A 16267-nucleotide genomic window follows, 5' to 3' on the forward strand; every position below is an offset into this window, starting at 1 on the left:
AGCTCGCAATCGCCGCTGCCATGGCTGAGGTTAGTAGGAGAGGGATGAGCCGCCACTCGGTGCCCGGCCGCCCGCTCAGCGGCTTAGCTTCGGCATCGAGATAGGCTGCTTGCGTGCGCTCTCACCGGTAGCTCGGAATCGCGAGGTGAGGGCGGCAGGGAGCCGGCGAGATCCTGTCCGCTTCTCAACTTCTCCATCCTCTGGCTCCCTGCACTCCCACCCCCACCCCCCGTCCCGGAGAGCTCGCGGTGGCGAGTGGGCAGCGATCCGCACACTTTCCCTCTCGCCGATGCGGGCTGCTCACATTCGCACCCGGAACTTCCTTAACTCTCTCCAACAGCGCGCCCTCCGCTTCTCTTCTCTATCTTCCTCCACTCCTGTCTCCCCTCCCCTCTCTTATTCTCCCCTCCCCTTCCTTCTCTCCTCTACCCTTCTCTCCCCTTCCCCCTCCTCCGCTTTCCTTCCCTGCGCTCCTTTCCCTTTCCTTCACTCCACTCCTTTCCCGCTCCCCTGCTCTCCTCTCCCCCTCCTTTTCCCTCTAACCCTGTCAATCTTTCTCCCCCTCCTCTCCTCAACCCTCCACACCTTTCCCCTCCCGACGACCTGGCTCCACACTCCAGCCAAGGAACACGGGCTCGCCGGCACGGATGCGGCCGTCTATGCACCGACCTCCACCGAGTGGAGCGCTAACACAGCCGTGCTCCGCCTCGCCCTCACGGCTGCGCACAGACTGTCAAAGTTTGGCCACCCGGCTCGTGGGGAGACCGGTGGGGGGAGTTTAACCCTTAGACTCACACACCGTCTGATTCACAGGAACCAATGACTAAACCCAGTGGCCGAAAGCCGATAACTACTGATGCTCGAGTTCAGTTCAATAACCAGAGAGCGATAAACAACGTCTGCTAACCACTGACCTGTGACTGATAAATACAATAAAATCTTGTAAAAACTGACTAATAACCAATAACTCATAAGTAAGGACTTATAACCGTGGATTGACAACAGCTGACGTATAGCAGATACTATTTACCAGATAATAATAGCAATTGACTTGGACATATTCATGTACTGTTAACCACAAACCCAAACACAATGACCGACAAGCTCCGGCTGTTAACCGCAAACTGATAACTACAAAGGAACAGCCACAGAATGGTAAACTCCCGTGCACAGACAATAACCACCGTCTGATAACCGGCGACCAATAAGCACAGTTATCTATTCCCTCCTAACGTCTGACCACTCAGTAGTGATTGATCTACTGCTAAATAACCAATGACCGGTAAACCACTGACTGGTTACTAGTGACTCATTATTATTGACTGGTGTTGACTGACGATCACTCGGGCCTGATGTTCTCCTCGGGTGGCCAATCCGGGATCCACATAACCGGGACGTTAGGCCGGGTTTCCCTAATGTGTGTAACTTTGTTCAGGGTGGGCAGCCACCACACGGTCCTTGACAGATCGGGCACGGAGCAGAAGATGACTGGCGCACCCTTCCTCCGACTTCACTGCCGTTGTGTTGTCTTCCGACAGCTCCACTGCTGGGGTGTTGGTTAGGTCGCTCTTTGTCTGGAATTCACCTTACCGCCATGGGTAACCCTACCAGGAGCTAGGCTTTAAGCGACTGAACTCCGCAGGACATCGCTCCTCGCAAGCGACCAGGTGACGATCCTCCCTCGCAGAAGACCGATAACTACAGAACGACACACACTTGATGACTGATAATCCGTAACTAATAACCATTGACTGATCAGTGAGACTCACGATCAATATCTACTAACCATTGATTAATAATGCAGATGATAATCACAAATAGCCGTAGAATAGTGATCAGCCACTGATAGCCAATAACACAAAACTACCGGCTGACAAACACAGACTAACATATAGACTGTTGCACAGTGATGACCACTAACCAGGGACAGGTCAAATAAGCGTAGGCTGATCACCAGCGATTTATAAAGACTGAGGAGCATAGACTCGTAACCACGGGACAGTAACCACAGCTGACAACCACTGGCTGATAACCAGTGCGGACTGATTGATAACAAAGGGACTGAGAACTGGGACTGGGAACAGATACTGAGAACTATAGACTCAAAGATGCTAGCGGGTAACCACAAGCAGATTATCGTGGTTCGGTTAAGTACAGATATAGACTGGTAATCGTGGATCAATAAAAACAAACACATACCATCTGAGTTATAACCACTGACTGGAAACCTCTGACAACTAGTGATTTATTACCACAAGCACAATGGCCAGAAACAGGTAACGACTGTTGAAAAAAAATGGACTCATCACTCTGACGGGTAACTACTGATTCAGTGATAAATACCAGGTGTAAGGACTCATCACCACAGACTGAAACCCACGTAGTAAATACCACAGCTTATGACTGCAGAATAATAATCACAGACCGTTAACGAATTGTGAGAAAAATAGATTGATAGCTAGTGACCTGTAACTGTCACAGATAACCAATGAGTGATCTTGCACACTGGGATATTGCTCTACGCACAAGACGGGTGGGTCACATTGAGGGGTGAGTGCATTTGTGGGGTGTGTGTCGAGTGAGAAACCTGTGAAGGGAGGTAGAATATTTGGGGTGTGCCTGTCTCTGTTTCCGTCTGTTTAGATGTACCTGATGTGTGTGTGTGTGTGTGTGTGTGTGTGTGAGAGAGAGAGAGAGAGAGAGAGAGAGAGAGAGAGAGAGAGAGAGAGAGAGAGAGAGAGAGAGAGAGAGAGAGAGAGAGAAGGGTTGGTGGGTTCAGCCGTCTGATCCTCATTCTGCAGAAGATAAGAACCGGGCTACTTGTCCATCGCCGAGCCTGGCGCCCGATTCCGCCTGCGGCCGGCGGTGTAGGGGTCGTAGTTGAGGAGTTCCATTCAGCACCGTGGAGAACACCAGGCCCGCGACCCGGGGTACAAAGTCACACCCCCTGTACCGAGACCCACTCCCCGATACAGAGCTCCGCCTACAAGTACTATGCCCCCAGCCCCTAGGTAAGTGCCGGCCCCTGGTACAGAGTCTCGCATTCAGGTTCAAAACCATGCGCTTGGCACAGTTCCGCCCCTGGGGTACAGCTCTGACCCCGGTTGTTCGGCAGCTGATGGTAACGGATGGAACTGCCCGCATTTACCCCCACCAACCGCATACACTCCCGATTTGCAAACCCCGCCTGACCCCGACCCTCGGGACCCGAGACCCTCCCGACCCTGCCAGGCCACCCGACTCCCGTCCATCACACGCAGCACATTCGTGCGAACCGAGCCCGACTTTCCGTCTTAAAGTTTGCGCGGAGACTCGCGGCTGCCGCCTGGTGGCGGTGCAGAGTTCTCTCCACGCAGCGAACTTCCAAACATAGTGCCGACAACTTTTCAGCACAGGAGAAGCTGCCGATGCTGGAAATCTTGAGCTGGAGGAACTCAGCAATTCAGAACCCTTCATCAGGACTGGAAAGGAATAGGCAAAAGCCAGAATTAGAAGGGGAGCAATACACGCTGGCAAGTGAAAGGTGAGATAGCTGAGGGAGAAGATGGGATGATGTGAAAAGCTGGGAGGTGATAGGTGGAAGAGGTAAAGGGCTGAAGGAGAGGGAATGTAATAGCAGTGGGCAGTGACCCATGGAAGAAAGGGAAGAAGAGAGAGGTGGCGGGCATCATTTGATGCCAGGCGTGCCACAAACACGTGCAGCTGCATCCTCAACATGAATCTGAAAACACCTCCCCATGATAAGCCGGCAGCTGACCATAGACCATGAGTTCAGCAATGAACTTACTCATTGTCCCTAGGAAGGGAGGAGGGACAGGCGAGGGTGTTCCAGCTTCCTACTCCACAAAGTTTCTACATTGCCTTCACCTCAGACCAGCCAGTGAGGCATTTGTGCACAGCAAGCTTCCACAATCAGCACTGTGACAACTGGCAGCAGGGGGTGTCCCAGAACTTCTGGTTAAAACTGGTTAGGCCATCGCAGAAGTCACCCATGTTTATCGTCTCAGTGATGAAGATGACAATCATTACTGACACCCACCGACTAGATAACTGTGCAAAAGTCATGAGCACAGATTCAAAAAAATCTGTAAAGCGAAGATACTTTCAAATTTAATGAAATGAATAGTTTCTAAATATCAAAAGAGTTACTACAAAGAGCAGTAAATGGTAAAAAAAAATAAATCGATTCAATATTTGGTGTGACCATCCTTTGCTTTTAAAATGGCATCAATTTTCTTGGGTACACTGTTGTGCAGTTTTATAAGAAAATTGGCTGGCAGGTTGTTCCAAACATTTTGGAGAACTTGCCACAGTTCTTCTGCAAACTTTGGTTGTCTCACTTGCTTCTGTCTCTCCATGTAATCCCAGACAGCCTCGGTGATGTAGACATTAGGACTCCATAGAGGGCAAACCACTTGAAACCATATAAAAATCTAGGGTGCCTAAGCCTTTTGCACAGTAGTGTAGGACATAATCTCTTCACAAAGCTATCACTAGATTCAGGAACCACCAGATCCACACCTCAAAGTTAAACACCAACTTCTTCTACTCTGCCATCAGGTTATGAACCCGCCTGAAAATCCCTAATTCCACCTATTTATCTCTCCCTAAATCGCTACAGTCTATATATAGTGGAAGATTCAGAGATACAATTGTTAATACAACAGTGTCAGCTGGCTCTCCAATTTGGACATCCACCTCCCAGGTTTTCCTGAGGACTTTGTAAGGTTGAAAGGACTGAAAGTGCTCAAAGTGGTATCCAGCACCATGGACAGTGCTTCGTAGTCCTTCTGTTGTGTTTGCTCATCAAGGTTTGATACAACTTGCCTGTCAATGGACTATTTTTGAGGACAATTAAGGGTCCAATGCAAGGGTCTGCAGATACACATGAGTCAGACCAGGTAAGGACAGCAAATCCCTCTCCTGTTGGACACTAATGAACCAGCTGGGTATAGTTTCATGGGATTTTATTTTTCCCCATGACAGCTGTGAATTCCAGATTTATTTAACTGTTAAAAATTTTCAGCAATCTCTGGGCCACCTGTCTGGTAATTAACCACCATGTTACCTTTCCTTGTATATTTCACTGATAGATGGCACCCCTGATAGTAAATCACTATCCCACAACTACCCCAGTGGAATCTGCCTGGATCCCATGCTCAAGTTTCTGAAGTGCAGTTTGAATGCCTGGATCTCTGGATACCCAATAAGCCATTGCTAGAAAATGCTTGAGTTTGCATTCAATATACACCAAGTTGGGAGGTCCATGTGGAGAATAGAAACATAGAAACAGAGAAAACCTATAGCACAATACAGGCCCTTCGGCCCACAAAGCTGTGCCAAACATGTCTTTACCTTAGAAATTACCTAGGGTTACCCCCAGCCCTCTATTTTTCTAAGCTCCATGTATCTATCCAGAAATCTCTTAAAAGAGTTTATCGTATTCGCCTCCATCACTGTCACTGGCAGCCCATTCCATGCACTCACCACTCTCCGGGTAAGAATTTATCCCTGACATCTCCTCTGTACCTACTTCCGAGCACCTTAAAACTGTGCCCTCTTGTGCTAGCCATTTCAACCCTGGGAAAAAGCCTCTGACTATCCACACGATCATCTTATATATCTTATACAGAATGGTCTCTGGATGACAAATTAGTGACTCCCCTGTTCCCTGAGAGAACCAGGGAACTTCAAGTGCTGCAGGAGTTCAGAAACATTAGGAAGGAAACTAAAGAAAACTTTACTAAAAATGGATTTTGAAAAGTGGAAATATTTTGGGAACATCACACTACAACGTAGGAAGTGTGGTTTTGACCTGTAGATCATTGGAGAATTTGGTTTCAAGTTTATTTTGAATCTGAGCCAGGTGACAAACACTAGCCCTTATACATGACCCTCAGTAATACAAAGTAACTGCACAGTGAGTGCATGCTGCAACAGCTCAACAAATCACGGAAACCAGGCTCCCCTCCATGGACATTTGTTTCTACCTTTTGTAAAACATAATCAAAGACCCCTTCCACCCAAGAAATTTTCTCTTCTCACCCTTGACAATAATTCCAATTCCATCGGACAGAAGATACAAAAGCCTGAAGGCATATACAGCCAGGCTCAAGCTCAGCGTCTATCCCACTGTTATGGGTATTGAATGACAGTATGACAACATGGACTCTTAATCTCACAATCTACCTTATCAATGCCTTGGACCCTATTGTTTGGCTGTACTGTATTTCCCTGCAACTGCAACACTTTGTTCTGCATTCGATTACTGTTTTACCTTGTGCTATCACAATGCACTTACATGATGAAATGCTATGCATCGAATGGTGTGCAAAGCAAAGCCTTTCACTGTACCTCAGTACATGTGACAATAATAAACCAATTTACCAAGAATGTAGTTCACCCCTACTTTCCAGAGGCAGTTAGGGGTGGGTAATCAGCATTAACCTCGCCAACAGTGACACTCCCCAAAATCTGTGCTCTAGTGTGTAACAAAAACATATGCTCTTTGCAAATTCATTCTCAAGTTTGGGAGCAGCCAACACACAACAGATGGTTTTCTCAGTGATGCTCACACGTGTTTTTGCATCTCAAGCAATTTTACACCTTGAGAAGGAAACACTTGCATTTTCTGAAAGACTTCACATTGCCTCAAGAATTCTCAATGCATCTTAGCAGCTAACAAGATTCGTTGTTACAGTGTGGTCACTGTTATGACATTTAAAAAAAACGAGATGACTAACTTGTTCACAACAAGCTCTCCTAAGCAACAATGTGGCCCAGAATTGGCTGAGGCCAATCGGAAAACATCCCTCAGAGTAACACTTGGAGTGTTAGCTTGGATCTTATGCTCAAGTGACTAGAGGGTACCGAGTACCCATAACCTTCTGGCTTATCTCATTCCAACATCCAAGGCCAATGACCTGAACTGGTAGTGCAGTCATAGCTAGTGAAGAAGGTTATCTCAGATTGTTGAATGGAGCAGGGCTGGGTAGAAATTAATCCAGCTAAGAGTGAGGTAATTAGGCCATACGATGTAGGAGCAGAATTAGGCCATTCAGCCCATTGAGTCTGCTCTACCATTCTGTCATGGCTGATCCTGGATCCCACTCAACCATACACCTGCCTTCCCACCATAACCCTGGCCAATGAGGAAATTATCAATTTTTGCTTTAAATATACCCACGGTCTTGGCCTCCACAACTGTCCATGGCAGAGCATTCCACAGATTCATTACTCTCTTGCTAAAAATAAAAATCCTCCTTACCTCTGCTCTAAAGGGTTGCCCCTCAATTTCGAGGCTGTGTCCTCTAGTTCTGGACATCTCCACTGGAGGAAACATCCTTTCCTCATCGACCTTCTCTAGTCCTTTCAATATGCTAAAAGTTTTAATGATATTCCCCTCAGCCCCCCCCCCCGGCGTTCTTATAAATTCTAGTGAGTACAGGCCCAAAGCCGCCAAACACCTATCACACATTAACCCCTTCATTCCTGGAATAATCCTCGTGAACCTCCTCTGGACTCTCTCCAATCATTTCTGAGCTATGGGGCTCAAAACTGTTGTCAATTCTCCAAGTGCGGCCTGACTTGTGTCTTACAAAACCTCAGCATTACCTCCTCGTTTTTATATTCTGTTTCCCTTGAAATAAATGCCAACATTGCATTTGCCTTCTTTACCACAGATTCAATCTGTAAATTAACCTTCAGGGAGTCTAGCACGAGGACTTCCAAGTCTCTTTGCACCTCTGATGACTGCATTTTCTCCCCATTTAGATTTCATTAGTTCATGTGCCAAATAATATTAGAACATGTACAGAGAAAGAAAGGGACCTCAGTGATACTGATTGTATGGTATAAGAGGCATTGGGGTGCAAGCTCATAGCTTCCTGCAGCTGGTGATACTGATGGACAGGGCATTGAAGAAGGCATTTAGCATGCTTTCCTTCATAAGGCAAGGTATTGAGTATAAGAGCGAGGACGTCATGTTGCGGTTGTAAAAAACACTGCTTAGACTGCATTCGGTGTATTGTGCACTGTTCTATTGGAAGAACATAATAGCAAAAGACAGACGCTGCCTGACTTGCTGAGCTCATCCAGCATCTTGCATGTTTCGCAGAAGAGATTCGCCTGGATGTGAATACGGATTCACATTCGAATTCGGATGTGAATTCACCCGGATTCACCCAGATTCAGCCCTGAATACAGGGCTGTAGTTATAAGGAGAGGCTGGATAGGATAGGTTTATTATCATTGGAAAACAGGAGGCTGAGGAGTGAACATATAGAGATTTGTAAGGTTATAAGAGGCACAGAATGGGTAGATAGCCACAGTTTTTGTTTCCTCAAGTAGAGGAGTCAAAAACTAAACGGCACAGTTTAAGGTGGGAGGGGTGATATTTGAAGGAGACCTAAGGACCAAATTATTAATCAGAGTGGTGGGTTAATGGAGCAGAGGAGGTGGTAGAGGCAAATACTACTACAATGCTTAAAGGGTGTTGAGACTTGGATAGGATCAGTGTAGATGGATAGTGCAGGGAAATGGCACTACCATAGATAGACATCATGGTCAGCATGGCCAAGCGGAGCTGAGGGCCTGTTGTACATTGGTTGTACATTGCATGGTTATGATTTTATGATTCTAAAGCTAGCTTCAAATCACAATGATTTCAACGGGAATAATATTCCAGAGGATTCCGGGCTCATAACAATGAACATGAACGATAAGGAGCCAAGTGTTAGATGGAATTCACAGAGGCTCCCTAATCGCCAGCTGCATAGAGACTGATGTACACGTTGAGTACTTATACCAAGGTGCTGACAATGAAAATGTACTGGACCCTGGGATAAGGGGGGGAATTGTAGAAATGTGTGGAATCCTATTTAAAACACCTATCATATTGCAACCGCTAAAACTCCGAGCAATAAGAGGATTAATTTAGACCAAATGCTGGATCCACTGGACCAGCAACTCAGTTCCCTGAATCAGCACTCTGATGCAGTCATGTTAATAATGCCATACTCCGAAAGCACAGGAAGGATTGGACCGGCTACACTTGTGTTTTTCAAAGAAGATTCACAGGGAACAGACTGGTTGATAGGTCATACCTTGAGAACTCGTTTCCATTTAAAGGAATTCCACTTGGAGTAGTCAGCTTAAGACCACCAGTGCAATATTAACTAGTGAATTCTGGAGAAAACTGCTCACCCAGAGTGGGGAGAATGTGGGGCGGGTGGGGGGGGGTCACAGTGAGGAGCAGGGAGGGGCTTGAGGTGAAGGAGGGTAAACCCAAACTCATGGTAGGCAGAGGGCGAGATGATGAGGATGGGAATAAAACAACTGATAGAGACCAGAAGTGTTGAACCTCCAGTTTTTCTGCTGTATAGGAACGCTCGGACTAGAAGGAGTCCATTCACCTCTCTGAAGCTTCATACCCTTTGAGTATGTTGAAATTACACCCTAAATCCATTTACTTATCTTGCCCCCGGGTCTCTTAACTATCTTACCAGACAACTGACATTTGGGTGTCTTCCAAAGGCCAGCTGGTTAATCCATGAGGATTAAAGGTAAACCGGGAAGTTATTGCCAGTGGTAGAAATATTATTGGAAAAGATCCCAAGCAATAGGATTTACTCATATTTGGAAAAGCATGGGCTTATTAGGAAAAGTCAGCGTGGCTTTGTGTGGGGCAGTTCTGTCTCACAAATTTGATTGAGTGATTTGAGGAGGTGACAATCCACCAAAAGCAGAACTTCCTGGTGGACAAACATTTTAATTCCATTTCCCATTCCTGTTCCGGCATGTCGGTACACGGTCTCCTCTCGTGCCATGATGAGGCCACCCTCAGGGTAGAGGAGCAAGACTTTATATTACTTCTAGGTAGCCTCTAACCTGATGGTATGGATATCGATTTCTCGTTCCAGATTAAACTTTTTCCCTCCTCCTCCCCTCTTCTGCTATCCCCCAATCTAGCCTCGTACTGATTCCCACCTGCCTAACACCTCCTCTGGGTCCCTTTCTCCTTCCCTTTGTCCTATGGTCCACTCTCCTCTCCAATCAAATTCCTTCCTCTCCAGCTCTTTACCGTTCCTGCCCACTGGGCTTCAGCTATCGCCTTCTAGCTATCCATATTTTTTATTCTGGCATCTACCCCCTTCTTTTCCTACCCTGAGAAATGGCCTGAAACATTGAGTTTTTATTCATTTCCATAGATGCTGCCTGACCTGCTGAGTTCCTCCAGCATTTTGTGTGTGTTGCCTTGGATTTCCAGCATCTGTAGAATTCCTCATGTTGATGCCAATGATAGCTGTTTGACAAGTCACTTAAGTATTTGTCAAGATCGCTCATGGTCAGGTGACTTAGTAACTTGGATACAGAGTTGGTTGGTTATAGAAGACAGAGGATTATGGTGGTGGGGTGTTATTCTTTCGGATGTTTGTGACCAATGGTGTTCCACAGGGATCATTGCCGGATATTTATTTGTAATATATGTAAATGATTTGGATGAAAATGTAGCTGGTCTGATTCATCAGCTTGCAGACAAGATGAACATTAGTGGAGTTGTGGATAGTGGGGGAGAAAGTCTGTCAAATAATATAGCAGGGGTGTAGACCTGTTGGAAATGTGGGTAGAGAAACTGCAGGAGGAGTTTAATCTGGAGAAACCTGGAGTAAAGGCCAGGACTCTCAGGTTCATCGATGTGGGATACAAGCTCATGGCTCCCTGAAAGTGACAACACAGTGGATGCAGTGTAGCATGCTTCCCTTCATTAGATTTGGCAATGAACAAAAAAAGTTGGGAAGTTGGAAGGACAAACCAAGGTAGAAGATACAAGGTAAATGGTAGGACATTGAGGAGTGCAGTAGAACAGAGGGATCTGGGAATACAGATACATAATTCCCTAAAACTGGCATCACAGGTAGATAGGGTTGTAAAGAGAGCTTTCAGCACATTGGCCTTTATAAATCGAAATATTGAGTATAAGAGTTGGAATGTCATGGTGAGGTTGTATAAGACATTGGTGAGACCGAATTTGGAGTATTGTGTGCAGTTTTGGTCACCTAATTACAGGAAGGATATTAATAAGGTTGAAAGAGTGCAGAGAAGGTTTACAAGGATGTTGGCGGGACTTGAGAAACTGAGTTACAGAGAAAGGTTGAATAAGTTAGGACTTTATTCCCTGGAGTGTAGAAGAATGAGGGGAGATTTGATAGAGGTGTATAAAATTATGATGGGTATAGTGTTATTAATGTGAAGCAACTCTGAGGGGCCGAAGGGTACAATGTCACCCCCTCCTTTTTGAGAATCACAAGATCGCTATTAATTTGGGTCTGGGACCCAGGAACTGAGAGAGACACACGGAGTACACAAGGTTTGGAATGTGTCCTGGCCTCAGCAGAACGGAGCCACTGATAAAGGCCATTGTCTCTTGGAGAAGGAATTGTGTATTGAGTACTGTACTATTCATTGAAGCCCCTCAGGGGACAACCAGAGTGGTCTGGTTGAGGGATTGCATCATCCCAACCTGATTGACATCTGAGACCCCGTGAGTAAGGATAAAAGAGGGTCTGGGGAACAACCCCTTTAGACGCACCAGGAGAAACGCTGGAAATCCAGTGACAGCGTTTTATAGCAAAAGCCGGTGGGGGCTCGCGTGCGTCCTCCCTTGCCAGGGTGGCGGGCTCATCACGGAAGAGCTAAAGGAGAGGCCACAAGTGAACGGCCACACCAATGGGACTCCTGATGGATCGAAATCATAAAAGGAAAGCCGGCAAGTTTTTCTCTAAATCTCTCTCTCTCTCTCCAACCATTGCAACACAGCGGTCCCCAAAGGCTGCAGCCTGCATGAACTGAGTGAACTTTATATTTCCATCGGACAATACATTATCCCCTAGACAACGATAGAGCTTATTTCTTATTGATTATTATTATACCTGCACTTTTAGATTTAGTATTGATGACGCATCTTATCTGTATGTTTACATTGATATTATTTTTGTGTATTTTTACTAATAAATACTGTTAAAAATAGTATCATCAGACTTCAACGGACGTCCCCATCTTTGCTGGTAAGTGACCCAGTTACGGGGTTCATAACAACGTGGGGCCTCGTCTCGAGATTTGATACCAAATTGGAGGGCCAGTGAATCGGGCTTTTAAGTCCAAACTTGGATCTGGTTGCGCGGGTAACCAGACGGGAAACCAGGAAAGATGGACGTAGACGAATTTATAGAAAACCCGAATCTGCAGGTGCTAGAGGCTGCCACAAAGTCGGACTTGATAAATATTGCGAAAGGACTAAATCTCACAGAGGTGAGGTTGTCAATGAAAAAGCAGGAGGTGCGGAGGGCCATAACCCAGTATTATGTTGTGGAGAATGTGTTTTCGGCTGAGGTATTGGAAAATATTCCTGAAAAGGTACCAGTTAGTGGGACAGCTCAGTTAGAGTTGGAGAAATTGAGGCTGGACGCGGAACAGAGGAAGAGGGAGCATGAGCTCCAGCTAAAGGAGTTAGAGGTGAAGAGGGAGCAGGAAAGAGCTGAGAAGCAGAGGGAGCATGAAATTAAGTTAAAACAGCTGGAAGCAGCTGAAAAAGAGAAGGAAAGGGCCGAAAAAGAGAAGGAGAGAGCCGAAAAGGAGAGGGAGTATGAGGAGAAAGAGAAACAGAGGCAACATGAGATGGACCTGGAGAAGTTAAGGCAAGAGCGAAGAGCTCAAGGGTCAGACCGAGAGGAGCGGTTTAATGTTAGTCGGGAATTTAGGTTTGTACCTCCGTTCGAGGAGACGGATGTTGATAGTTATTTCTTGCATTTTGAAAAGATGGCAGTGAGTCAGAAGTGGCCCAGAGATCAGTGGGTGGCGCTGTTACAAAGTGTGTTAAAACAGAAGGCACAACGGGCATATGCGGCGTTGTCCATGGAGGAGGAGGAGTCTGAGAATTATGAGAAAGTAAAGGAGGCCATTCTTCAGGCCTACGAATTGGTACCTGAGGCCTATAGTCAAAAGTTCAGAAATTTAAAGAAAGGGTGGAATCAGACGTATGCAGAGTTTGCCTATGAGAAGGGTGTGCTCTTGGATCGTTGGTGTGCAGCAGAAATGGTGGAAGAGGATTTTTGGCATCTCAGGGAGTTAATTCTGATTGAGGAATTTAAAGATTGTGTTTCGGATGATATCCGGATGTATTTGAATGAGAAGCCGAATAAGTCCATATCCGAATTTGCTAGGTTTGCAGATGAATATGCCCTAACCCACAAGACAAAGTTTTCCTCGAATAAGAGTTACCAGAAAGACCGTGGGAATGGTACAGAAAGCCCGCCGGCTGAGGCAGAGATCCAGCCAGGAGCTAGTGGTAAAATTAAGGAGGAGAAAAGGCAAGATGGCAGGAGAGGTCCTGGTTTGCCCTGGTTTAATTGTGGAAAGGTGGGTCATATTGCATCTAAGTGCCTTGCTCCGAGGAAGGAGATAGGAAAAGGGAAAGCAGCAGTCCCTACAGGATGTATTGTGGTGATCAGTAAATCGATGAGAAAGCCCCAGGTAGACAGAATACGAGAGGGGCCTGAGAAATTTATTTCAGAAGGAACCGTGTCTGTGAAAGAGGGAGACACACCAGTTCCAGTGCGGATCTGGAGAGACACTGGAGCTGAGCTGTCATTGATTCGCAGTACGGTACTAGATTTTGGTCCCGAGACTGGAGAGGTAGCTTTGAGAGGCATAGGACAAGGGACAGAAGCTGTGCCTTTGCATAGGATCATTATAAATTGTGATCTGGTAACTGGACCAGTTGAAATAGGGGTGTGATCAGAATTTCCGAGAACTGACGTAGACATCCTTCTGGGTAACGATTTAGCTGGTGGTGAAGTCTGGTCAGCCATGGAGCTGCCGACCCAGCCTGTAAGTGTTGAGGACCCACCCCTAGATTCCAAGATCTATCCCACATGCACGACCACTCGCAGCATGTCGGGAAAGGCAGCTGAGAAAGAGGCCAGTATCGATTTGGCTGAGACATTTTTACCGACCCTGTACCAAGAGGGGTTAGAGGGTGGTAAAACGGAGAATAGGGAGGTAAAAGGAGGTAGACTTGCCCTCAGCCAGGAGGAGATTTATAGAGGCACGGAGTAAAAATGAGAAACAGATAAGGCTGTTAGAAGGTCCAGGGTTGGACATGGATGATCTGTCTGGTTTGATAGAACTGTTTGAAGAAGTTGAAAATTCTAAAGGCGTTCCCGATAATGAAATGAGGGCAGTCCTAGACGAAAAGGGTGCTATTACCTTGAAGAAGTCTGCTGGGTTGGCAGATGAGGTTGCTTCAGCCCGCAGGGTTGAGTTTACTCTGGAAGGGAGTTGCCCAGAGAGTAACTGGGAGGATCAGGGGAACTTAGAATTTGAAAAGGGTACGGGTATTGAAAGCCTGGAAGAGGCAGATGTCCTGTTTGAGTGTGTTCAAGATGTGGATGCACATGGTACTGAACCTAGTAATGGAACTCAGAAAAGGTCTGAGGTATTTGATTCAGTTGAAGAGGAATGCAGTCCTTGTGGGTCAGATGGACTTGGTTCAGTGAAGAAAGGGTTAACCTTGGTAATAATGGGAAGTGAGAATTCCCAGTTGTTTGTGTTCGAAGGTGTGTTAAAAGTTAGTGAGGAGATGAAAGGTGGTGAGGTGAATATTATTATTGAAGGGAAAGTGAAAAGTGTGGTTCCTAAATTGAATGAAGAAAATTTAAAGTCTGGATTGATGTCAGAAGCTGTAACCAGGCTACAGGGACAATGGCTTGGTAACACGGTGCCTGCGAATCGATTACAGGTTGATTTGGAGTGTAAAGGTGCCCCACTGGCTAATGTTATTCAAGGGTGTGCTGTGAAGAGGCAGAATTTGATATGTTGTTTGAACAAAGAGGGATCGCTTGCAGATGTTAAACTGAAAACTAATAGACTGAAGGGTCCTGAAGATAAAACTAATGACTTGCTTAAAAATAAAGAATTGTGTGGAGATTCAGCCAATGGGCTACGTTTGGAAAACATTGTTGATAAAATAACTCCTATGAAGGGAGCATGCAAAAGCCTATTCCACACTGGTGAGCAAGTTAACCACGTGGGAGTTAACTGGAAAAGGGGCGAGGGTTGACGGGATTTCATTTTAAATAACAGGATCCTGTTTTAAGGGATTTCGACAAAGCATGTAACTAATAAAGACAACCCCATGGAAGATTGACTGTTAAGTTTGAAAGTAAAATAAAGATTAGTATTTGCATGAACTTTTGTAATATATATGTAAGCTAAGGTCACAACTCTTTAGTTTTTGTTTGCTGAAGAAAAGGAATAAAAATAGGTGGTTATTAAATTGGAGTCTGATGCTACAAGAATTTTATTAAGGTACAAGATATTAAGATATTAAAGGAAGTGACAATGTAATCGCTAACTGTTTAGGTGCTGAATTGAATGTATAACTGTATTACTCTGTAGTGAAAAAAACCTCTTTTGTATTGTGTTAGATTCTGAAATCCTGTAAGACTCTGTATTAATTAATTTTTACCTGTGGCAAAAATCTTAGAAGGAAGGGGGTGTTATGAATGTGAAGCAACTCTGAGGGGCCAAAGGGTACAAAGTCACCCCCTCCTTTTTGAGAATCGCAAGATCACTATTAATTCGGGTCTGGGACCCAGGAAATGAGAGAGAGACACACGGAATACACAAGGTATAGAATGTGTCCTGGCCTCAGCGGAACGGAGCCACTGATAATGGTTATTGTCTCTTGGAGACGGAATTGTGTATTGAGTACTGTACTATTCATTGAACCCCTCGGGGGACAACCAGAGTGGTCTGGTTGAGGGATTGCATCATCCCAACCTGATTGACATCTGAGACCCCGTGAGTAAGGATAAAAGAGGGTCTGGGGAACAACCCCTTTAGACGCACCAGGAGAAACGCTGGAGATCCAGTGACAGCATTTTATAGTGAAAGCCGGTGGGGGCTCGTGTGCATCCTCCCTTGCCAGGGTGGCGGGCTCATCACGGAAGAACGGTTTAGCTAAAGGAGAGGTCACACTTGAACGGCCACACCAACAGGACTCCTGACGGATCGAAATCATAAAAGGAAAGCCGGCAAGTTTTTCTCTAAATCTCTCTCTCTCTCTCTCTCCAACCATTGCAACACAGCGGTCCCCAAAGGCTGCAGCCTGCACGAACTGTGTGAACTTTATATTTCCATCGGACAATACATTATCCCCTAGGCAACGATAGCGCTTATTTCTTATTATTATTATTATACCCGCACT

The 16267-nt window shown here is 45.8% G+C and overlaps 1 protein-coding gene across 10 annotated transcripts in view; it reads right to left on the reverse strand.

Moving 5' to 3' along the window:
- The window catches only part of fgf14 (fibroblast growth factor 14), a 510234-nt gene that overhangs the window by 173019 nt on the left and 320948 nt on the right, over window positions 1–16267 (reverse strand). Inside the window, exon 1 of one of the 10 annotated variants that reach the window (XM_059970541.1) lies at window positions 586–1022. The exons of 8 other annotated variants lie outside the window; for them this stretch is intronic. Coding sequence is in view for 1 of the 2 variants with exons in the window: in XM_059970532.1 (XP_059826515.1) it covers window positions 1–22 (22 nt within the window). In the remaining variant the exon portion in view is untranslated. Of the gene's footprint in view, window positions 402–585; window positions 1023–16267 lie in introns of those variants that run through there. One more of the 10 variants, XM_059970532.1, reaches the window with a different exon arrangement.

This window comes from Hypanus sabinus, chromosome 5, assembly GCF_030144855.1.
Source record: "Hypanus sabinus isolate sHypSab1 chromosome 5, sHypSab1.hap1, whole genome shotgun sequence".
Lineage (NCBI taxonomy): Eukaryota > Metazoa > Chordata > Chondrichthyes > Myliobatiformes > Dasyatidae > Hypanus > Hypanus sabinus.